The sequence below is a fragment of the Tyto alba genome, unplaced genomic scaffold (genome assembly GCF_018691265.1).
Source record: "Tyto alba isolate M040663 unplaced genomic scaffold, T.alba_DEE_v4.0 Super-Scaffold_29, whole genome shotgun sequence".
NCBI lineage: Eukaryota > Metazoa > Chordata > Aves > Strigiformes > Tytonidae > Tyto > Tyto alba.
This window is the reverse complement of record NW_024881303.1, coordinates 8,668,427-8,692,481: the sequence shown is the minus strand read 5'-3', so window position 1 is coordinate 8,692,481 and position 24,055 is coordinate 8,668,427. Positions and strand designations below refer to the sequence as shown.

The 24,055-nt window shown below is 37.3% G+C and overlaps 1 protein-coding gene across 5 annotated transcripts in view; it reads left to right on the top strand.

Moving 5' to 3' along the window:
* The window catches only part of PPP2R5E (protein phosphatase 2 regulatory subunit B'epsilon), a 75,597-nt gene that overhangs the window by 28,473 nt on the left and 23,069 nt on the right, over nt 1-24,055 (top strand). For all 5 annotated transcript variants that reach the window (XM_042799238.1, XM_042799239.1, XM_042799237.1 and 2 more), the window contains one exon: nt 13,962-14,158. In XM_042799238.1, coding sequence (XP_042655172.1) covers nt 13,962-14,158 — 197 coding nt within the window. The remainder of the gene's footprint in view (nt 1-13,961; nt 14,159-24,055) is intronic.

Genomic DNA, 24,055 nt, shown 5'->3' with positions numbered 1-24,055 from the left:
AATTTGTTTGATAACTATGCAGAAGCAGAATAGTTGGGAGAAAATTCCAAGATGTTTCAACTTAATTTTGCATTAGCAAAATGATGAAGAAGCAAGCAGGGCTCCCTGAATTGTCTGAAACATCATTTTGTAACTGTGAAGCCAGCTGTTTTATGTCATGTATATAAGAAAGAAGTCTGTGTGAAAAAACACGTTTCAGGATGGTTTGCTTGTATGTGTGTATTGTTGTCACTTGTTTCACTCTGTAAAAATTTAACTTTACATGTTTTTTTTTTGTCTTCTGAGTAGATCATTGCAAGTGTAGAGAGTGGTCTAGGTAATATGTGGGGGGGGAAAGGACTGGTTAATAATAGGTAGAGTACAGCTGATCTCTAGAGCTACAGTTATCGCCTATTTAATGTGGTACTTCCTTACAGGATTTAGAACTTTAAATGCATAACACTTATGTGGTAAGGTCATTACTTTAAAAGAAGTGTGAGTGAAGTTGCTATAGAATCTTAGAGGCTAAATTCTGTTCGTTTGTATTAAACGCTGAGCTTCATCCTGCATGGGAACAAATTTACTGGAAGCTTCCTCATGTTAATTTATGCAAGTATGAGGCATACCAATTCCTTAGCGCAGCAGCTCAGAAAGAGTTACTCAACTAGGTTACTTTTCCAGTTGTGACTAAGGGGCCAATTAGCAGCATCCGGAATGAGACGGCACTGCCTAGGTAAAAATAGATGGCATTTGGAGAAGCTGGGGGCTGTTTTGGAGAAGGTCTTCAGCTGCAGACTGAGAGAAGCAAGACAAAGAGGCAAGCTTCAGAAAGAAGCATTACAGACATGATTGTGAGAAACTCCATGAACAGGCAAAGGTAGGAGCAACCCAGAGGACTGGCATGAAGCAATACCAAATGGGACCCTCAAAGGGAAGGGCCTCTGCTGCCAAAGGAATGCCTGAGCTGGGTTCTTCACTCCCTTCTGACAAGAGAGATAATGCTAGCATTGATACTAAAATGAAACAAGCTGTAACATCCTCTGAAAGTGACAGGACCCAGAGGAGTGGGTGTAAAGCTCACTAGATTGTTAGGTCTTCTGTGAAGGATTGATACTTTCGTGTCTCTGTCAGAGGCAGGAGTAAGGCACACAAGTGCTGCTTCAGTAGGTTTGCTTGAAAGCAGTTAGTTGACTACTGCTAGGTTAGTTGACTAATGTGCCAGGTACAGGGAGGAGAACTTGATGGCATGGGATTATATTTTGCTTTCTAGTCTTTACAGTTATAACCGTCCTGTGACTGTAACAGTTTAGATGGTCCTTCTCTGTCATTCCTGGAGGATACTGAAGCCCACTGGGTTAGTGTAGTTTAAGACTCTTTTGTTCTTTACTGACCTGCTTTGACTGCACATTAGCTATTGGATTGGGAAAGGGCTGTCTGTGTATGTGCCTGCTGATAGAGCCTGAATGTAAAGCGATATAGAATGCTTCCTTCCCTTGATAAACTTCAGTCCAGTGGAGTTAATTACTTAAAATACTAATTTTTACTGTAAATGGCATGCTCTAGTTGTCACTTAATAATGCATTAGTGAATTTGATATTTCATGAAAAATAAAGGCAAGAAAGGATGTATGTACCTGAAGTCCTACCTTTAAATACACAAAGGATGTGTGTAAGTTACGAGCTCTTGCTAGTGGTCTAGAAGTGAGCCTGATGCCTACACTTTTTAGGAAGTAAGCTAGAGAATGCATGATCTGTGTATTCATACGGTCAGATACAAAGCATGTATGCTGTACTACATGCTTTCTTGATCAGTGATCAAACCTTTTAAAAACCCTTTAAAAATGCCTTCTAAAAGTTACAGTAATTTACCAAGAGTATTTGGATCACCTCATGAAGAAAATCTTTGATTTATCTATGTGTGTATAAACCTGCAAAACACACACTTCCTCTGCTGAGGCTTTCTTCAATTTTTCATGCAATACATAACTGGTGAGATTTCTCTTCCTTTTTTTGATTAGTAAGCAGTGAGCTTTCTGCCAATTAGAGCAAAGGTGTAATCGCAATTCAAATGAACCAGCGTAACACTCCTATTGATTTCACTTTGGACAGGATGCCAACTGAAGATGAAGCTTTCGACCACAGTACAGCTGAGGATAAATACTGTTGGTAATCTAATTTCAGCTTATCTTCAGTACCGAAGCACCTTAACTAATGATTAGTTTGAAAGAGGTAGAGAGGGTAGCAGTTGATGGTGAGGAGCATTGTTTGGTAACCACAGAAGAAATGTTTTAATTATATTTAATGCCTAAACTGTTACGTCTGGTTAATATTTGTAACGGTCTAAGCTAATAAAGTTTTGCAAAGTGAATTGATGCACCACAGAGCGATACATTTGGTTACATTAGTTTCAGGACATAACTGAAAACTACACAGACAAGATTTTCTCAAACTTATTTATGAATCTTAAGAATTTAATACGAAACTCTTTATTTGTAATAGGTCAAATATTTAAAGTTAATATACTGTTGTATACTGATAGTCATATTCCAGAGGGGCTAGACAAATTCACTTCGGGTGCCAAGGCCCACTCATCATCAGATAGATTTGTCTGTCGAACAGCAGATGGTATTTTTAAGGGATAAAACCCCCCTATAGTTGATATGCATGTGTACAGGTAAATATCTTCTGCCCAAAGTAAACTGCATTATTTTTATTGAGTGTTTTTGGAAGAGGTCAGGTAAAGTTCTGAAAAAACATCCATGAACATTATGGTGATACAAGGCTATGATAATCATTGTCCTTTAGACAAATACAAGTACTCAGAAATGAGGTCTTTGGTCTCTAGAACCTTGTGTTGGGGAGATAAAATGTCTACCCCATTTAGGATTCAAGCAGCAAAAAACCAGCTGCTGTTTAAAAGACAGAAGAGTGGCCAAATGCTGTATGTCAGTCAGATTTCCAAGCTTTAGCAAAAAAACCTGGTTTAGGTATAACAGAACAGGACTCTAAAGATGAATGATAATTACTAGTAAATGAGTCTCTCATTTACATAGGTTTAAAGTGCCATTCTGTGACGGAAAAGGTCCTATTTTTAAAGGAATAAATAGCTGGTGTTTTTACATAGACTTATTTAATGATCATACAAATAGCATAAAATATCCGGCATGACACAGACTAACTTGACAGGTTATAGGGGAGTATTATACAAATGTCATGTTTTTCCCATCTATTTATGAATAGTTCCAGATTCTGAATAATCTGAAGATCAGGAGGTTGCTGTAGAAATGGCCTAGAACAGGGATATATTTCTGTGTACCAAGGAATGTGGGAGAGCTCTACAGTAATTGAAACAGCAAAATAAAGTAGATTGATTTATTTATTTTCTGTCATTTAGATAGATCTACTGGGCTTGGCAATGTGAGAAAGGGTGTTCCCTTAACTAACAGCTTGACTAATTTGAGTTATTGTCATAAGGTACTGAATAACATAGCCTGAGCCTTACAGATGGGCATATCTCAGGGGAGCTGGTTGAGCCTAAACACTAGAAGGCCTTATGCCAAGGGACTTATCTTGAAGGAGGGAATGATGTGGTAACCTCCTTTCTTGGCAAAGAAACCATGTGGATTGCTTGTGGATGCAAAGTCCTCACGTAGCATCTTTTGAGTAATATTTTCTAGTTTCTAAATTGGCAAAGAGAGGTCATCCCAGCGTGTAGATCAAGATGTACCTTCAGGTTTTCCTGTGTTCTCTCGTGGCTCAGCTGGGATGTGGCGGGGTGTGTGTGTGTGTGTGTGTTCTCGTGTTCAGGAAAGGCAGATGAGCAGTGAGTGCTGCGGCTGGTGTCCCTGAGGGACATCATCCCCTGCAACCCGGGCTTGCTTGTGGCATAACATCGGGTCCAGCTTAAGGTGTTGTTTCTGATCTTAGAGGATCTCAGTGGGCTGAAACTAGTATTTAGAAGCCTAAATGAATAATGAACACCAAACCCAATAATCTTGTTCTTCTGTCATGCTGGAGCTTCGGGAGACAAGAGGGAACGTGTGTAAGAAGTTGAGCTTTTAGTGGGGGCCGCTTGGGGACTTCAGAATTAACTCCCAGCTTGTTTCCACATTTTCCATCATAACTTTGGGGTATGTTTATTAAAACTTGTCTTTCTTACACAAACATAGCATCTTACACGTGTGCGGTTCCATAAAATTCTTACTCCATTACACACATTGCTCCCTGTATGGAGAGAGGGTGAGAGCAAACACATGATGGACAGTTGGATTGCGTAGTGTGTTACTGGAAAATGTTGGCAGGCTTTTGTGGTAAATTAGCACAGAGTAGAATATGTTCTTGACTAAATTTATACTATCAAATGAGAAGGGAATGGAAGTTGTTTTCCGGGTTCAATTAAACTCTTCTAAATGTATAAATAGGGTTATAGAAATCTGTATTTTATATGTATGTATATTATTTAAGTTAATAAATGTAAATATTTTTAAATAAAAGCATGAGCTCTTAGTGGGTTGTGTATGTATAATAGCTCTCACTTAATTACTTCTTTCACTGGAGAATTAAGTACTCCTGTGACTTCTGGGATAAATTAGTGGGTCAGTATCAAGCAGAGTAGCAATCTTGGCACTTGTTCTGAGCTCATCTGGATGAGAGTTATGGTTTGGGTTTCCTATGCTATGGTTCATTTTTTTTACAAGTAAGTGTTTCTGAATAAATTTTGTAGAGAAACTCTGTAGTTTGAGCAAAATGAATATTGCATATTTTTATTTGGATGGATGGCAGTTTCAGAGCACTTACTAAGCAAGGTATAATTTTCTCACCCTTAGAGGAAGCATGTACAGATACATAATTTTATCATGATTTCATTACGTTCTTAATGCACCAAACAAATTCTGGTGGAAATCCTGAACTGCCTTGTGAGTGCAGATAGAATGGGAGGTAACTATAAGATTGCCGTGACATGTTTGTTCTCTTGTATTTAATGGTCATTATAGAGCAAAAGCTTCTAATGTCATGCAAAAAAAAATTATGATCTGATAAGAATCTTATCAAGAGGAAGACAATAAGCCTCTTAAGGATTCTTCTGTCTTAGGTCAGCAGGCCATCATGGTGTTTTTGCAAAGGTGTTTATTAGTAGCCTGGAACTTGTAAACACTTTTCAGGGTTTTAGGTTTTTTTACCATCCAAGGAACCTGGAAACCATGAGATGTTCATTATAAACTTCTTGTGTTACCATTTTCTGATATTTGCCATGAATTTACAATGCCAAAAAAAAAAAAAAATGCACATGATGGAACAAGATAAAGTTGAAGCTGCAGTGTAATCCATCATTCTCTCTAAAATTAACAGAAATAAAGCACAAGATGAAAGTGATATGAGCATAGCATGACAAAGTTGAAATAATGAGCCGAGACTTGTATCTCTATTGATGTTTGGAGTTCCAGTGTTCTACTGAGAATTTGGGAGTGGATGGAGGATGGCAGGGTCCTAAAGACCTGCTAGGCAATTAAAAATACACTGAAAAACACCCTGAATGGCTGTTAATGATTTTAAAAGTAAGGAAGACAACAATAGGTGACCCAGTGGAGCACAAAGTTACTATTGTGTAGCTTTGCTCTACATCTGTAATTTGAGAAATCACTTGGAAAAGGAGATGGCTTTGTTTACATGGTGTTTCTGTCTCAGGTCTTGATGATGTATTTTAGGGTAGAGGAGCTGGGCGAGTAGATAAGTTCAGTTTATTTTGGATTTGCATTGGCTTTAACTGTAGCTTTTTCTGTTCAAATGTCTACAGAAAAGCCTGAGTTTAATTCTGGTGTACAGCTCTTCCTGGTAACAGCTGAAAGGAACCAGTGGAAGGTTCATCACTGGAGGCATTACCAGCTTGTATTAAGCAAAGGTATAAGGAGTGATACTTCCTTACATACTAATCCTGGAGTCTCAGGAAACCCAGGGGCAAAGATTTTTCCTGTAGAGTCTTGTGTTTGTGATGGAACATGATGTTAAAATTGTGAGATCTTTGGGTTTGTGGATATCTTGATTCTTAGTCTAAGAATGTTCTAACACAGCTCTGAGAGCTCTGAAACTGCACCAGGTTTTAGTGTTGTGTCCCAGCATAGTATTGGGTTGTTTTTTTACATACCTAGCTAAATTAACGGGTCAGTACCCCAAAAAAACCCCAAACCAAACAACCAAAAAACAAAAAAACCTGCCCACAAATCCTATAAATGTAGAAAGTGCAGGAAAAACAATTTCTGGGTTTGTGGGTTGGTTTGTTTTTTTTTTTTGTCTTGTTTTAAAGAGCATTTAAAATCCACCCTCTACACAACACACACCCCCCCCTTTTTTTTTTTTTTCCTCTTGCCTTTGGACTAGACTTTGAAATGAAACAGTTCTGTCTTTCATATCTAGCAGTGGAAGGTTAGGCTGAAGGTGTGTGACAAAGGTACCCCAATAATTTCTTCACTACCTCAGGTCAGTATTCTCAAGTGGCAGGGCAAGCACGGACAGCAGCTCTCTCTGGTGACTGTTCAGCAAACCTACAGACCTCGACTCTTCTGAATGAAGGTTAGCTTGTACTTTGAAAGTACAATTTGGTAATAACCTATTTAAAACAACTAGCTTAAACGTTCTGAGCCAGTATAAAAGAAACTTGAGTCAGTCCAGGAAAATTGGCCACAATAATTCTCAGTGTTTCAGTAGAGTATTTTTGTCTTATTTGGGGATTTTGTGCCACGTATTCAATTCAGGAAATTGAAATAACATTTATGTTTGGTTTTGCCAGAGTTTTTGCTTCCCTTCAAAAAAAGATAAAATTTGGTAATCATAATTTTTAAAATACTGGTAAAAAGTGGATGTGGGAAGAAAGCAACCTACAAAACCTGTGATAAAAAATAAGTGTTAATTTGATGCCCATGCAAGCTCATGATAAATAATGTAATGGGATATATTAAAGACACTGGAGTGTCAGGAACCTCCAGATATGTAGTTGCTCTGTCAAATCTAGCTCCTATCCACTAACTCATGCATTCCTGTTTTGCTTAAACATTTTAAGCTTCTGTTTTTTACTTTTAAAATATTCTGCTGCTTTCACTGTGTTACCTATTCCCCAAATAATTTTTTCCTCTTTGTCTTTTCCAAGTGTCCTGCTCATGCTCTACCTCATTCTCTTTCTCTCTTGGTCTTTTAATACATTTTTTATGTTGTTGCACTGCCTTCTTTGCCTTCCCACTCTGATCCCTTCTCGTAACACTCACGATTGCTTTGGCGTTCTTCCATCTCTTCTGAAATTTTTCGTACTCATCCACTTGCTTTACTCCCATCAGTTTTTCTCTAAAGTTTGTGTCATTTGAATCCTTTTCCATACTTTCTCTGCTATCTTCTTTGACCTGGGTCATTTTTGTCTTGAATGTACTTGTAGGTAGAAGAGGTAAACTTTGACTGTCTGGATTACTCCATTAGTCTAAAATGTTCCAAATCATTGAAGAAATAATGAGGAGGGGTTGAAAAGTGTTGTCAATGTACCTAAGGAAGAAGGCATTGCTGCTTGATTATGGAAAGACACGGTTACTACTAGGTGGTGATTATTAGTACCAGCATGAGGGACACTATGGTACCCTGGTAATCTTGTCTCCCATTAGTTGCTCACGAATTCTGCTATCCGCTATGTATTTCCTCGACTGCTTATCATTATCCAAGATGTTTTATATAGCTCTGTTTCAGAATGGATTTGTCATGTTAGGTTAGTGATGAGTAAGAGTACACAAAGTTGTAAAACCTGTGGCACCTTGGAAGCTCTCTGCTCACTTCAGGGTGACACATCATCAATGCTGATTTGCGCTAATACAGCCCTTTTGCAACGAGTATGGATGTAATAGTATTTTGCTATGGCTCATCAGTAGCTTTGACAACCAAGCTTGTAGTCTTGGTCAACTTCCAACTTGAAGGATGATCACAGCACAGACACCATTAGTCAGTGGTGGGATGAACAAGTATTGGTCACAGTTTGACAAAACGTATCCTGAAGAAATCTTTTCATTGAAACCTTGACTGCTGTGGCTCTGCATTGAGCCCTATGGGTGAATGAGAGGGGGCTTGAACTGTTGCCTGCACCATGCCTGCTGTGGATGTAGGCAAACAATTTAACTGAAGTTTCATAAACTTTATAGTTTTTAAAAATACCCTTTGTTGACATTTTTTATTGTCCGTTTGTTTTTAATTCTTGGTCTTGAGATGAAGGAAGCTGCAGCCTTTCATCTGTGCGTTCTATTAGGGGGATAAAGTTCATAAGATTTTTACATAAGTGGGTAAAGGCAGAATTTTGATTAATATATTTAGAAGTATATCTGCGCTATGAAATTTTGGCTGTGTATAAGGCTAAGAGTATGTTTATCCCCTGTTGTTTCTAGTGCTATTCCATATACACTCAAGGTGCTCAAGTCATACATCTGAACTGCTTTCATACTACTCATCCAAGTAAATGATGTTTGTTGAAAACTTCTGTGAAATGATCAGGGAGTACTGGCCAACAGTAGAGGGATTTGCAGTATCCAGGATCCCTGCAAAACTACCCAGGAGACTCCCACTTGATGAGAACTTGTTTGGTTTGATCAACGAGAAATTGATGGTCAGGGAAATAATTCTCAATTTTATGACTGATTATCTGAAGAAACACTGATTATCTGGAAAAGTGGTGGAGCATGTCCTCTGTTAGACTTCTAATCAAGCCTTTTGAATGTGCTGCAAACAGTACGTTAGTGATGCACTTCTCTTTTTGTGTGTCTGCTCATGAAAGTCAGCTTGAGTTTGTCCCACTATATTTATTGCTGTGTGAATAAAGTGGTACTGGTTAGACTTTATATATTTGGAACACAATGCCTAACTGCTGCCCTGCCTGTATAATTACTAACTATAGAGAATGAGTTGGGAAAAAAGCACCTATTATAAATGAATGATTACTGACTTCACAAAGCATTCATAATATTGACAGCAAGTCAGTAAAATTAAATGAATGCAATCAGGATAGTGATTACTTTTCTCAAGAAGTGTGTATGTAAGAAAGAGAGGGCAAACATTTGTACTTCTTGGCATCTTAAGACCAATATTCTGCTGTGAAAAGTGGCTTATAGAAATGTGGCTCGTTATGTACTAGGGTATATGTATGACAGGACCTTGAGTTAGCGAAAGTGTTGAGCTGGATGTCACTAGACCTTCTCTTGAAGTGAACTTCTCAAAAAAGACCAAAAGACTTTCAGATTTAAATTCGCAAGTTTTATTTGAGTAAAACCTAGAAAGTTAGCTTCTTACAAAATAGAATCTTCATAGTGACCTGTGGGGAATAGATGTAGACAAAGAAATTTATGCAAAACTGCCTACTTTGTGCAGCTAGGTCCTTGTTTTAGTAGTTGGTTGTTTAACTTGGCAGCTTGATGAGTGGCAGCAAGGCAGGTGGGGTTTGGTTTTTTAGATCTTTTTGGTGCAAGGAGATTGTATTTAACTAGAACAATAATAATCCTAGTTTTGTATCTCCAGTCCCGTGACTTTTCTTTACAGTTGCTGTGCTGGTTTAAGCAGCTCAATCCCTCCCCCCCATTTTCCCTGCATTATACCCTTCATTGCAAACCTACAGGCAGAAGTGGATCAGATAACTGATCCAGGTATTCAGTATCTCCCTCTTAGTTTTTTCCTGAGAAGAGACACATAGCCCAGTTCTCTAGACGCAACCTTGCTGATCTGGTGCATAGTTTTATTTTTCTATGATCCAAAATAGGTTACTTGTAATTTTTTTTAATTAAAATATGAATATAGTATAAACATAACTATTTTTTATATAAGTTATAGACTTGCAGTAAACGTATGCTATCAGTTTTTTATGTCTTTATTTGATAAAAGGGTGCAGAAGGGAGAGACTGCAGAGATGACTGATGAGAAGGGATGGGCTGGTTGGATTAGGATTATTTTGGAAAAAGGCCATTAAGAGAGAAAATCAATTGCTTTGGCCATTTTAGAATTAATATATCAGCCCTTGTAGTAGCAATTGCTGGTCCATGCCTAAAAAAAATTTACAATACTTTGTCAGTTTTCCTGATAACTTTATAGAACACTTGATTTTGTTAAAGTCTCTGACTCTGTCTTGATTATCATTGTTCAGATGTGTTAGTACTTGCTTTCACTAAGCCAGTTTCCTTTGAATCTGTGAATACTCACTGTGTTTCAAAAGCTCTGTACAGTTTTAAATGGCTAAAGAGAAAATTGGCAAGCCTGAAAATCATCTTGTAGCAAAGACCTTCTGAAAACGAGGAGAGTTCTCACAGTCATCCAAATGGAATTTTATCTTTCTTTAAATTGTGATTTTAATAAAGGTATACTCTCTTGTGCATTGGACGTAATCCACACATGCCACTTAGTAGTGTCAGTTTGATTTTATTTTATAGATTATTTAAGTATCATGCATATTTACACAGATTTATTAGACAAGTTGTTTAATATTCAGGTCTTTCAACTGAAAGTGGATACAGTGGTAATATTGAAGGTTTTAAAATATGATGGCCTGGATGTTTGGTTGTGCATTAGCACAAGAGTAAAATGTTGCAGAATTCCTTGAAAGCTCTGAGTATCCATCTGCTGAGAAGAAAATGATTTGCTGTTTTTCATCACCTAAGTGTGAACATGTGTAATGAACTGCATTGCATTAAGGAGTTCGGCTCTGCTGTGGAGCTCCAAGTACCATTGTCTGTACTCCAAGTACCAGTGCACTCCCTGCTCCGCACGGTGCCATGAGGGTGGCCGGGGAAGTCCATTTCTAGTGATGTTTTGGTGAGGGTTGTACAGCTGTGAAAGAGGCGTTAGAGAATTAAGGAAAACACCTAAAAAACTCCACCAGAAAAACCCCAAAGCAGAAAAAAACCCCAAACCCAACTAATGGCATGGTCTCTGTGGCAAGGCTGGATATATGGAATACTGATTTTGATTTCTGCCTACCTTTGTGTGCTGTGCATATTAGGACCCCCTAAAATTGAATCTCATATATTTTTCCTGTTTCCAAGTAGAAAAAAATAGGTGTTACCCTGTTCCCAAGGCACCCTCAAATTCCTAAGAGCAATAAGAAATATTATTGCATTAAACTTCTTGAAATTTTATTTTGTAGTGTGACTGGCAACTTCCTTAATAAAGAATAGTAGATATGACCAGAACAATTGAGTTACGGGGTTTTGTGGGTTTTTTGCTTAGGTGGTGGTGATTTTTTTTTTTTTTTTAAATTATTTATTTTTTTTCGTTTGCCTCTATAGTTTGCATGGCTCATTCACATGGTAATGCTGGCATGAAATTCATGCAGTGTTCTAGAGTGGTTTTTCTTGAGAATAACTTAATTATATTTTTCATTTTTTTCCCCACACCTCCACATACTTAACTTGAGGAAAAAAAGAAAACAAACTTTTATTAGTTATTTTAATGCTTTAGTCATTTTAAAATTTTTGTTTAATACCAACCCTACCTTAAAATGAGTATGATCTTGAGTCATTTGAGTCTGGTTATAACTTGTACTGTATTGTATCTTAATGGATTCCCATTTGATTTCAGGCTGTTTTTCTTTGACTAAGACAGCCTTGTCAGTCAATGTAAATGTGTGCAAGCCATGTAGAACAGTGCAACCAAAACCCCAGTATCTTCATGTAGCATAGATTTTATTGATACCACGTATATGTTTTCAAGTATTATGGGAGATTATAGATAGCATAAGAAAGAGTGGAATTAAACATAGAATTAAACATAATAATACTCTTGAGGAAAGTAACTAATTGAACTTTTATCTCCCCCCTCTCTCCTTTTTTGTTTTTCCCCTCCTCCTCCAGCTTGTATTTATACTCTATCTTTTGGGAGAAATTGTTAACCAATTAATTATTGCCTGCTTGCTAATAACAATGAATTCTGAAGACCATTCTCCTTTTTTTTTTATAACATGAAGGCAGCTAATCAAGAGAGAAGTCGCAAGTACTTTGCTTCCCCAGACCGTTTATCTCCTGTAAGACTGTAACCTTAGAAAGGTTGCTAATAGAAGTGGTCTTTTTTGTAATGAGTGAGGGCTAATGACTTTCTCTGACTCTTTGGCTTATCTTGGGTTTCAGTGCTGCCTGCTGTGAAGCGTCTGACTGTGTGTGTGAGACCTGGCCAGTGGAACGGCTTTAGGGTGACCTGCTTTTGGAACCCTCAGTTTTTCCAGAGGTGTTTAGGGGGATTGTTTTCCCGTGTATCTCTTCTCATTGGAGTTCTCAGGATCACATTTCTTGCATCTTCTGTGCCACAGATGAATATAGCCTGTGGGAATGTGGGGTGAACAATTATGATACGAAGTGTGGTGTCATAACTGTACCACTTTTCACCCCACTCTTAATTTCCTTTGGACACAGTTATTGTAGAGCTTACTGCTGCCTGGTATCATCAACTGAACTTTGCCAAGATCTTGGTTGCTTTTTGTGGAATGCAGTTTGCTAAACTATTGAATCCTGTCACTATGGCAGTGCTGTGAGCAGAAGGTTGAATCAACTCCTGTACTTTACTGTGTCAAGTCAGAAAGCATGTAGCATCTTTATTTGTGCTGCAATCCATACTTATTCTTTTCAGTGTTTAAGCAATGCAGAGAGTTGATGTGAAGTGCCCTGGGGTCCTTGCATCTCTATCAGAACTTTTTAAAACTATGCAGCTATATGCTATGACCTTGTAATATTTCATAGGTCTTTTGAACTTGAAGCTAGTAACTGTTGCGTACATGGTTTTAATTAAAACAGATTCATGGCACTTTGTCCTTAAAACTACTATACAATTACAGATTTAATTGTTTACCAAGTATTCCTTAACTTGACATACTCTTGTGTCAACAATAAGAAGTTCCGTCTTAGGCTAGCTTTTTCCTAGTACGTCCAAGTTTTAAGTAATAGACATCAGTTCTTTACTATTAAAACTTTTCTAGTTGCAATCAGCAAAATTTTTAATTTACGTGTTGTATTGTGGCTTGGAAGGTCATTCTCTGAATTCTGCTGCTGACAGAGCATTTGTGCCTTTAAAAAAAAAAAAAGTAGATGAAAGGAAGGAAAGTGCCCTCTAATCTGAGGGCATACTTTCAGAGTAAAAATGCATATTTCATTTCTGCAACTTTCTGCTATTGTTAGCCTCTTGTGTATATGAACATGGGATGAACTAAGCTCTCTGTGTACTCTTTTGATGCACATGGTAAACTAACAAACCACTAAGGAACTGACATTCCTTTTATTATTTTATTAAGTCTTTCAACTGCTGAGAATTAAGAAAACAGAGCAAAAATAGTAAGTAGTATAGTCTACTTACTTTATTGGTCAAGCACATACGATTATTTTGTGTGAAAATGTTCCTATTGATGCATGTTATGTGTTCATAGTACAGAAAAAAATCCTCACTGTATTTCAGTAAAATTGATTTTGCTCTGGAAAGCATCAACATGGGGGGTAATGATTCAATCTGAAAACTTGTTGCAGAATTATAGTCTTGCTGTGTATTCATATACATATCATGTATATTCATATAGAGTTATAAATGACACGGGTTTTAGAAATCGCAATTAATCAAACTTGATATGCTTGACAGTTCTTTCATCCTTCTTTGGAGCGTAAGTTAATGATGGGGAATGTCAGTCTCCAGTGAAAGTAGTGGTATATCATAGAATTAAGCCTTGAATGCTGTTGTGTTTGCATTCTCCACTTCAACCTGGACTTTTTTGGTGAACTTTATTTTCATAATAGCAGATGATGATTAAATTACTTCTGCAACATGTTGTTCAAGATCTCACACAATAGGAATACAGTTGCTATAAGAGGTTCGTTTGTTAATCTGAGCTCTGTTTTACAAAAACTGTATGAATGCTGCTTTCCTTTGAAATTGATCTTCAAAAAGAAATCCTGTTTTGTATAATAAGATGCCAGACTCACAAAGATTTCCTTTCTTGTTTCATAGACGTTCCATCTTCAGAGCAGCCTGAACTGTTCCTAAAGAAACTTCAACAGTGCTGTGTCATTTTTGACTTCATGGACACGCTTTCAGACCTTAAAATGAAAGAATACAAGCGCTCCACTCTTAATGAACTGGTGGACTACATTACAATAAGCAGAGGCTGTTTGACAGAGCAGACTTACCCTGAAGTAGTTAGAATGGTGAGTTCCTTCTTTCTCATGGTCTCTTTAAATCCACTTGCAATTCCAGTTACGCATTGTGGGCGAAATTGAACCCTGGAGTAGGTGGATTAAATGAGGCCTTTGATTTGTATTTTCTACTAGACATCACTTGGGGATAATTCTCCAAAGACAAAAATATTAATTTTTATATATTCTTAATTAAAGTCAAGTAGATGATGGTTATTATAGTGTCACAAATGTATGAAAGGAAACCTGGATTGTTTCCTGATGGAGAAAGCCAGCAGCCATAAAATCAGTCCCTCACATTTCCCTCCACCTACCCCCCTTCCTCTCCCCAGTGTAAATAATGGAATAATTTCTGCAAGTTTCTTAACTTTCTTTGAATTTTATCCAAGCTCTTGAGTGTGTACTTTAGGCAGAGAGAGCTTAAAACCTGCATGCATAATGATTTTTAAATGATAAATACTAAAAATGTTGTATATAATCAGTGTGAAAATTTCCTGGTTGTATTATGTGGATTCGTAGCAGCTGCTGCTGGAGTGAGCAAGATTATTCAACAATAAAGCCATACCTTGTGTATATATATATATATATATTGTTAAATATCAATTTTAAATGTAAAAATGGAAACAGTACCAGATGCTAGATATATGGTGAAGAACATTCATTGCGATTGGCAAAATCAAGCACTGCATTAAAATGTTTAGTCTGTACTACCATACAGAACCCTTATAACCTGTTATCTAAATGAGAAAACAGTTAGTTAAATACAGATTTGGTGATGTTGCCTCCTAATAGTACTGTGCGATTCGGGGAATCCGCTGGCTCTGTGCTGTAAGAAAAAAAAAATACATATTTTTTACATTGCATTGTATATGCACCTTATTTGTTTTCTGACACAGAGATGCATGCTGTGTTGCTTGATTGTAATATTTAAAAATAGCTGTAAATTGTGACAGAATCATCAAGCGGTTAATAGTGAAAAAAAAAATAGCATTAAGGGAGTATGGAAAAATCTTAATATGACTTCTTTGTGTGTATGCATTGTCAGAAAGCCTATAATTGTGTGATCAGATTCTTCCCCTTCTCCCTCACCCTCCCTTTCTCCCTTCTGTACTGGACAAATCTTCTGAATGAACTGCTTTTCAGTCCGCTGTGTTATTTGTTCAGCATGTGATCTAATGCACCATTCAAATACCACTCTGAATACAGAATTACTAGTTCTTTGCTGAATTCTTCTGCACTGTAGTATCTAAATGGTTTACTTGTAACACTTGTGATCAACAAATTATCTCATACCCTTTCTATAGACAGGACACTGATGCACAGGTAACTTCAATAAAATTGGTTACTTTTTCTGTGTGTGGAAGTTGCCTCCAAACTCACCTCCTGGGAGAATCTTTTTTTGTTTGTTTTTTTTTTTTTTTAATAACGTTTCTGTTATCGAGGTTGTATTCTTGCCTTGACTTTGGTTATAGTTGTTTACTTCAGCAACATTTGTAGAATAAAGACTTTTCAAGTTAGTGTTATCTTAGGTTTGGGCCCAAGAAAGAAGAAGAATTTGATCTGTATCTGCTCATAAAGTTCAATTTGAATCATAAGTTGTAACCTATGAAGCAATCTGAACTTGAACTGCAGAAGAGATGTAAAACCCCTGTGCTAGCATGTCCTGTTGTCCCTGCAGTCACTTATGTTGATTCACAAAACAGTTTTTATCTTAAGGAAATGATGCATTGCCTAAATCGTTTGAAAAGCATAGTTTTAAATAATTTTCTTAAATATAGTCTGTTAACTGTGATATGGAGGAGTCACCGGAATTAAAGATACAGCATGAATTTTTCCAGTGGATTTCACAGATATTTGCTAATGGAGCTTCAGGAATTCCAGTTTCAGCTTAGCTCATTTTTGATGGAAAACTGTTCTATCTTCTTTTTTCCCCTGATCCTTTCATTGCATCATGCCCTTCTTCATCTTGCTTTCTTCTGCCTTGCATTTGGGCCCCAGTGCTGAAGTCAGGCTATGTTTTCTCTTCAGTGCCAGAGTACTTAAGCAGGGGAGGACTGAGGACATTTTCAAGTCCTCCATCTGGCTACTCAATGGCTCCTGACTGCCCAAATGTGAATTTTTCACAAATAAAACGATGTCTAAGTAATTAGGGAAGCAGACATGTTTTTCCCCAAAGAATTTCTGGAGAAAGTTGTCATATTTAAATTTTGTAGGAAACTCTGGCCTGCAACGGACACCTGTGCTTTGATAAGATGTAAGCTAGTGGAAGGAAAGTTTCAAAATTGGAAAGTTGGCATACCCTAATTGTGCCTGTGGCAACCGGCGGTGTTCTCGGTGTATGTGCTCTGAGAAAGACACTTTGGAGGTTGTATTCCATGTGAGCAGGGTGCTCTGCTCTGCTATTGAATTTATGTGAGTGAATCCATGGCAAATGCATTAATGATTTCTTTTGCTCATCCCAACAAATGCTAATGCAGTGTTTCTACTAAACCACAACATCAGGGCTTTTGTGCGTTGCAGGTATTTTGTATCTTACAGATACGCTATCTGGTAAAACTGTTATTTTTTTCTCCTGGTCTTTGCCTATAAAAGCAAGACACCTCCATCACTTTGAGCACAGTTATACAGGTCCCAGAGGGAAAGGTAGGACTTCTAATATTACATGAAATAAGTTTTTGGCACATATTGCCTGGTGAATAGATGGCATTAGTCACTTTGTGCTGAAGCATCATGTTTGGTGTAACTTGTTCTTTGCAATAAGCGCATGTTCTTGTTTCATGAAGAATTGTGCTCATAATTGTAGACTGGGACAGGCGTAACTGCGTGCAGTTGGCTTCATGAGTGCAACTGCCACTTTTATCTGCTTCTGAGGATTTTCATCTAGGTCTCCAACTGTGTTCACAAAGGAGCTGTCAAGTTGACAATCCCTGACCTGTCATGGTATCGATGTCCTGACCAAATTAGTGTCCCCATTGACTGCCTGCCAGAATTGTCATGGGAGTGTTTTGATTGAAAGACCAGTATCTTAAAACTGATAAAAATGGAGCACAAGCCTTCTTTGCCCCTTTGGAAGGTCTCCTCTTTGTTATGGTTAGTGTTTATGAATTTAGGAATTAGTATTTCCTGCTTGGCTCTTTGGGCTACTGTGATTTGGAGGGGAAGTGAAGTATTGTAAACAAGTGAAAAAGAAAGAAGCTGTTTTGTGAGTTTTGGCATCATTTAAGAGCAGAAAAAAAGGCGCACCAGTCTGAAGCTGATATTTTTAAAGTTACCAATATTTATAAAGAAGGATTAATGGCTAAGTGCTTTCTTATCTTAATTATCTAAAATGTCAAAAAAAGTGATACCTGTGAAAGAGCCTTTTTTTGTTTCAAAGTTTTATAACATAGGTGTATATTACTGTTCTCTGTTCATGAGTGACAAGGCATTTGGCTTTACAGATACTATGGATAGAAAGATTGCCTGTAAAATTCTTCAGAAACTGTGATATTTTTAATTACATCTAAATGCGGTGATGTTATGATGTATGGGTTTGAAAAACAGTCATTTGTGGTAGCCAGCATAACAGCTCCCTGATATTTTTACTGCCAGTCATCCTAAATTCATGCCGTTAATACCTTAATCCCTAACCGTAATATCACATATTTTCATCTTGTTCTCTTGAGCATATGATATTATATTGTATATAGCTAAATGTGAAATCACTTGGCTATTTGTCAACCTGTGTGCATGTCCACTTCTCTAAACCACTCTAGCTTGATACGTACAGAACTGTTTGGCATGTTATTGGTTATTTAAAAAAACAAAATAAAATTGAATTTAGTAATGGCCACCAAATCAAGCTTGCAGGGGCCTCGTCACTGTCATCAATATGAGTGGATGGGAAGAGCAGTTGGGATTTTTGTTTATGGCCATAAGACGGACAGATATATTCAGGAGGGTATTGCTCAGTGCGCTTCCCCTGCAGTTTGATGTGTTGTTCAGAAGGGCATGCGACATTCTTTAAAATTAGGCTAGTCTTAGGAAAAAAGGCCCTTGCCAATTAAACCACACTCAGCTAAGAAGGAAATGCCAGTAATATGACTTTATGAGCCAATAATTGGACACTTAATCTAAAATTTGTTCCTGTCTGAGCAAAATGTGGAGGCTTAAACTAATGATGCTGATTTTGCTGGTAGATTAAGCAATGGTAGTTGAATAAAATAAATGTTTGTTAATATCTGTGGTATCCTAAAGGGTGCATGTAGTAGAGCTTTTTTTGTTTTCTGGGTATTAAGACACAGGTTGGGGAAAATTATTTATTTCATTTAAAAAATTGGGTGGGAAAAATTGACAAGCTGTTAAACTGAGAAATCTGGGTGAATCTCTTTGTTGGTGGGACACATTTCAGCTCTCCTACTTGCTTCTTCAAAAATTGTAAACTCAACCCCTGATGTTTTCCGTGATGTTTATGCAACATCGTGGATGGTTGCCAGCCCATAAGAGATGGCTAAGGAAACTTTTTTAAGATACACCTTTCAGAATGGAATAGTATTACTTTGTTTTCCTCTATTTTAAGTGCAGAAATGCCTTTGGCTTGTTGTTGTTGTCTTTATCTTTTCTGCGATGATGAATCAAGTAAAATAAGACTGTAATCTCTATAGCCAAAATGAAGCATCATATTAAATGTCTTGTGGCTCAGAAGCTGAGTTGAACAACACGATGAAAGAAACTTGGTTAAATGAATACCCAAATCAATACCAATAATAACATTTTAAAAATCACATGATATATTTTTTTATTTCTTTCTTCTTGTTTCTACTGACATAAATCTAGAGGGATTGCATTCCTTTTCCTGCAGGTTTGTCTCAACTGATGTGGAGGCAAATACTGATCAGGAGTTTGTTTGTGACAGACCTGTTAAACATAATGAATATCTTGTTAAGCCATGATTTTTTTAGCATGTTAAGGAACCTATTTTTAGAAAGTGTTCTAGCTGTTAGACTTCATAGGCATTATGAATTTCTTTATTTTCTATAGCTTTAACTATAGCTTATGACTAAGTATGGTGCTCTGCTTGCTAAATGTTCATCCTGTTTAGGGTTTTCCATGTTAAAATGTTCTTGGATAGAGATTTTTATGCAAGTCTATCTATATTCAGTCTTACTTTTTTGATTTAGCAAAAACCTTTGGAATATGTTCCTGTTGGTTCTTGTATTAGTTTTAAAAATAGAATACTGAATGTCATTTTAAGTTTAAGGGAAATAAAGGAAATCATATGCTTTTACAAAAAATAACAAATAATGTCTCTTTTCTAATATGAATTTTATGACTTCAGGAATTCTATAAAATATTAGGAATTAATCTTAAACTCAACTTGAATCAGTAGAAGTTGAATAGTTTGTTTTGAAACTATCTGAAGTGCTGAAAGGAAGATGCAGTGTCCTTTGACCCCCAAAATGGATTTTGATTAAAAATTGTCATGTAGGCACAGCCATGATGGAACAAGCATGCTATAAAAAAAAAAAAAGATAAAAATCACATCGTATTTTAAACTCTGTTCTTGTTTCTTTAATGTGAAGGTTATCAATTCTGTAGAAGCAAGAAAATAATCTAACTTTGGTTTTTTATGCATTATATCCAAATTCCTCCATTAAATGCTTTTGTATTATTCACATTCTTTATTCACCTACTTTGTACAAAAAACACAATGCTTATTAAAAGAAGAGCCTCCAATGTTCTGTACGCCTCTCAAAAAATCAGTTGGAGGCAGCTCCTCTTGCAGTAGTTGTCCCTAATAATTTTTCCCGACAGTATGTAATTACATTTACCCGTATCCATTATTCCTCCTGTTGATTACACAGGCCTTTCATTCGTCAGACTTTATCTGCATAATAGTACAGTGACTAGGTCTAGAGCAAAGAAATAAACTGGAAAAACATTTTTGTTCCAAGAAGTACTTGTGTTGACTGTGGCGCTTTCTTTTTTTTTTTTTTTTTTTTTTTTTTTAAAAGAAGTGTACACCCTCAACCCCCCCATTTTGGCTGTGTCATCTCCTTAAATACCTTTTGAGCATTATGTCTGTCGATAAGCACGATGTGAGTCTTCCGGGGATCGTTTTCTTGGGTTTTGAACTTTTTGTTTTGTTCTTCAGTTTGGAGTCCGAGACAGTATGACTTTTGTAATGTTGTCTGGAGTTCAAGTTCATGTATTGGCAGGCTTTCACTTGATCTTGTGTCTGCTCTAGAGATGAGTGGCTCTTTTTGCTGGTACTGTGCTTTCATTTGTTCCAGGGTTACTGCTATGATTTTTTTTAGGTTGTATTGTACAGAATTAGCTGGGCACACATTAAATACATAACTGTTTCACTGGATCTTCTCAAAACATACTGACATGGAGACAGCGATGAACAGGGTGGTTATTAGTCAGGTACCCTGTTATGGTTCAGGTCTAGGTGACCTAGAGTGGAATTTCGAAGCTCCGGTTCCCAGCAGCCAGGTGTACGGGGAGTGCTGCCTGGGGATGGGCCTCTGCTAGCACTTCTGACTCGGATTGTCAGTGTGCCCCTGTCGTGGATCTGCCATTTGTTCTCACTCCACTTTGATGCTTGTGATAGAGAAGTCTTAGGGTTTGTAAAGTGGATTCCTTTTGGACAAAACGTCTAGTGCAGGAGGGTACCTGATTACTTCCAACTTGCTAATGGGCAATGCATTCAATGCAGGAGATCCCTAGAAAGAAACTCCTCCGTCCAAACATATGTAATGTGGACACTGCACCTGAACACCAGCTCTTTTGTTCTACAAACTTGCTCCTATTGCACTTCTCTGCCAACAGAAGCGTAGCCTAAGCATCTCAGTTTTGCTGCTCACTCATCTGTGTGGATGGAAGCTGCTACTGCTGCTGAAGCAGGTGATGGTAAGCTAACAAGTTTAGGAGCCCTGATCTAGAGCTAAATTCTTGCAGGTTATTGATTGAATTTTCAGCAGACTTAAAGGTCAAGAAAAGATGAGAAGGGCTGTTTTCCCCACACTCTCAGATCTGGATTGTTGACTGTGTTCGCAGTCCAATGTGGTTCATTTTAATGCAGCCAAATCAAAAGTAATGCTGTTGGGCAAAAAGAAGGCATATAATATTAAGCCCTGAAAGACTGTATTCAGGCAAGCAGTGGTGCAGAAAAGGACTTGAGTGTTGTGAATTACTACCATGAGTATCTTAATGTGAGCTTCTGGTACAGTGCAACTGTTCAAAGAATTGAATGTCAATAAATTAAAATGGCAACATGTAAAAAAAAAAGAGGGAGATGTCTGTCTTTTTATACTGCCCTAGCACACTTGTGCACAGGTGGGAGTTCAAGGGAAGGAAGCAAAAATAATCACAGGATTAAAAAAAAAAACAAACCAACAACTGCCTGTGTTCAGAAGCTCTGTCTTTCCATTTAGCAGCACAGAGGTTGACAAGTGTCATGTCTATATAAAAATACCATTATATAAATAGATATATACTGCATATGCAAATATATATACAGATGTAGAAGAGATCTGGTGGTTTAATGGGAACCAGTGAGGAATCAGGGAGTTTCAACCTTGCAATCAGAAACAGTGCTGTGGTTAAATTTGTAATAAAACTATAGAAGAGATCTGGTGGAATCACTTAAAATATTTTAAGATAAAATTAGGTATTACTTTTTCTAAGATGTACTTTAACCAAACTTCTGGGAACAATTCAATGAGTTATATAGAGATGATACAGCTGAGTGACTGCAATAGTCACTTCAGGCTCCAAAATATGTAAATCCATAAACAATATTAAAAAAAATGCATATGCAGATGTATTTTAGAAGGACGAGTTTAGTGTCTGGTCTGGGGGCCATTGTTGTCTCCCAGTTAGCATGGCTTCACCTTATGGCTTAATTACATGTTATTGTTACTGTATGTTGTAATAAGCACAGTAGTGTAAACACTGTGTGTGCAGAGATACTTGGTATCAATTTCATATCTACATGGGGTTTTTTTGGGTGGTTCTACATGTTGGCAAGAGAAGGACAGGTGTTCCCTATGAGCTAATTTGGTATTCACTTAGCCTGCTTTTATGTAGCTAACGCATAAAGCTTCCCTGCATGTATGTTTTCATTTCAAGCTCTATTCAGGAAAACTATTACTGATAAAAATCTTTGTTTCAAACAGCACAGGGTAGGAGCAGAAATTAAATTTGTGAAGTGTTTCTGTTACAGCTTCGTCATTTTTATAGCACTCCAGTGATAAAGAGAGGACTTCTCAAAACATTTATTCCTGGCTTCAGTCTTAAGCCTCTTAACTTTTAGAAAATAAAGTACTATTTCAAATATAAATGTGGTGATAAAATCAAAGATTTCTTGGAGCTTGTTACTTTAACTGTACATTCATAGTTTCATAGTTCTGCATTGCCAGATACCAATCATCGGATCTGTTCAGAACTTGCAGCTCATTCTTTGTGAGGGTATCAGAGCAGCCTTCCCCTATCCTGTTTGTTTTTAATGAATTGACATTGATTTATAATTGCCTGGAAAAGTTTTTGTCTTGCTTCTCCTCAGAGTTGTGCTTGACTGACACACTGACATGGAGCTTAGATGTTTCTTGGCACCTCTGATTTCAAAATCTATCATTTTGGCATTTCCAACTTGATCTTGGAAATTTTAGATTCAATGCCAATAGATAGGTTTTACTGAATTGTTAAATAGGTTTCTGGCACTTGGGTGTTCAAATTCTGCATAGCAGGGGAGCAGTGATGTACTTTTCTATACCCAGTTTGGCGTGTGCTTCTGAAAGGGTCAGTCATGAAAGGGTCAGGAGAACAGCATGCAGATGTCTTTGAGGACATAATAGGGGAGATCTGTCATGATACAACTTTCTAGAATATTAGAGTTCTGGTTTGCTTTACAAAAACATCATCTGGGCTTGGAAACATTCCTAATCCGTGGAAGACAAAAGTCAGTATTGATCAATAGTCATTTGTGTTGGCTATGGGAGAGGATTCATCAGGGATTGTCTATGCAGGCTGGCAGGGATGTCCTTTGGCTTGATGATCCAACAGAGAGGGCAGAAGAGAAATGATTCAGCTATCCAGCTGAAGGAATTTGGGCATGCTGCTTGGGCCCAGGGATAAATAACAAATAGCTACCTCATGCCTATCTGAGAAAAATTATTCTTTCCAGATTTGATGTAGCATACTCCCATCTTTGTCTGGTGGCTGTCAAAGTCTCCAACGTGCAGCTGGGCAGTTCATGCATGGAAGAACTTGCTGTCTTCGGTTCTCCCTTAGAGGCTTATAAACATTACCCACCCAGAGGCTACTGATTTAGATAAGCATGCTATAAATTGACGCTGCATGTAAATGAGCTATCATGCTGTGTTGTGGTGATTAATGTAGCTGTAATGGCACACATTATCTTTTAAAATTATGATAACCTGGGGAAATCACGTAAAGGTAACCTGTTCTGTCTGTTCTTCCCAGGAGAATATCTACATTTTAGCTCCATATAGCTTATCTTTACTCCTAATGCAAAAAAGAAAATTAAAGAGAGCATACTGTTTTCTAGGACCATATTCTAACTTGCATTGCATTTACTCCTGCATGTTAATTTTCTTAGGCAAAAAAGCTGTCTTTGAGTTGCCTCGAGACTGGCCTTTATTTAATAGGCACTCTCTAGAAATCATACTGGTTTTGTTACAAGCTCAGGATTCAAGTGTCAATGCTGACACTTAACTAATTGTTGCTGAACTCTTCGTACTTCTGTCATGCTGTTAAGGCCCTGGCACTGACTGCTCAAGGCCTGGTTTGACTTAATTTAAATGTTACAGGAATTCATCTTAGTTTAGCTTTTCATTCTGAAAGTATGTACTTTCCCTTGCAGGTTTTGCTTGTGCCATAATTCAGTATTTGTTTCAGCTTCTA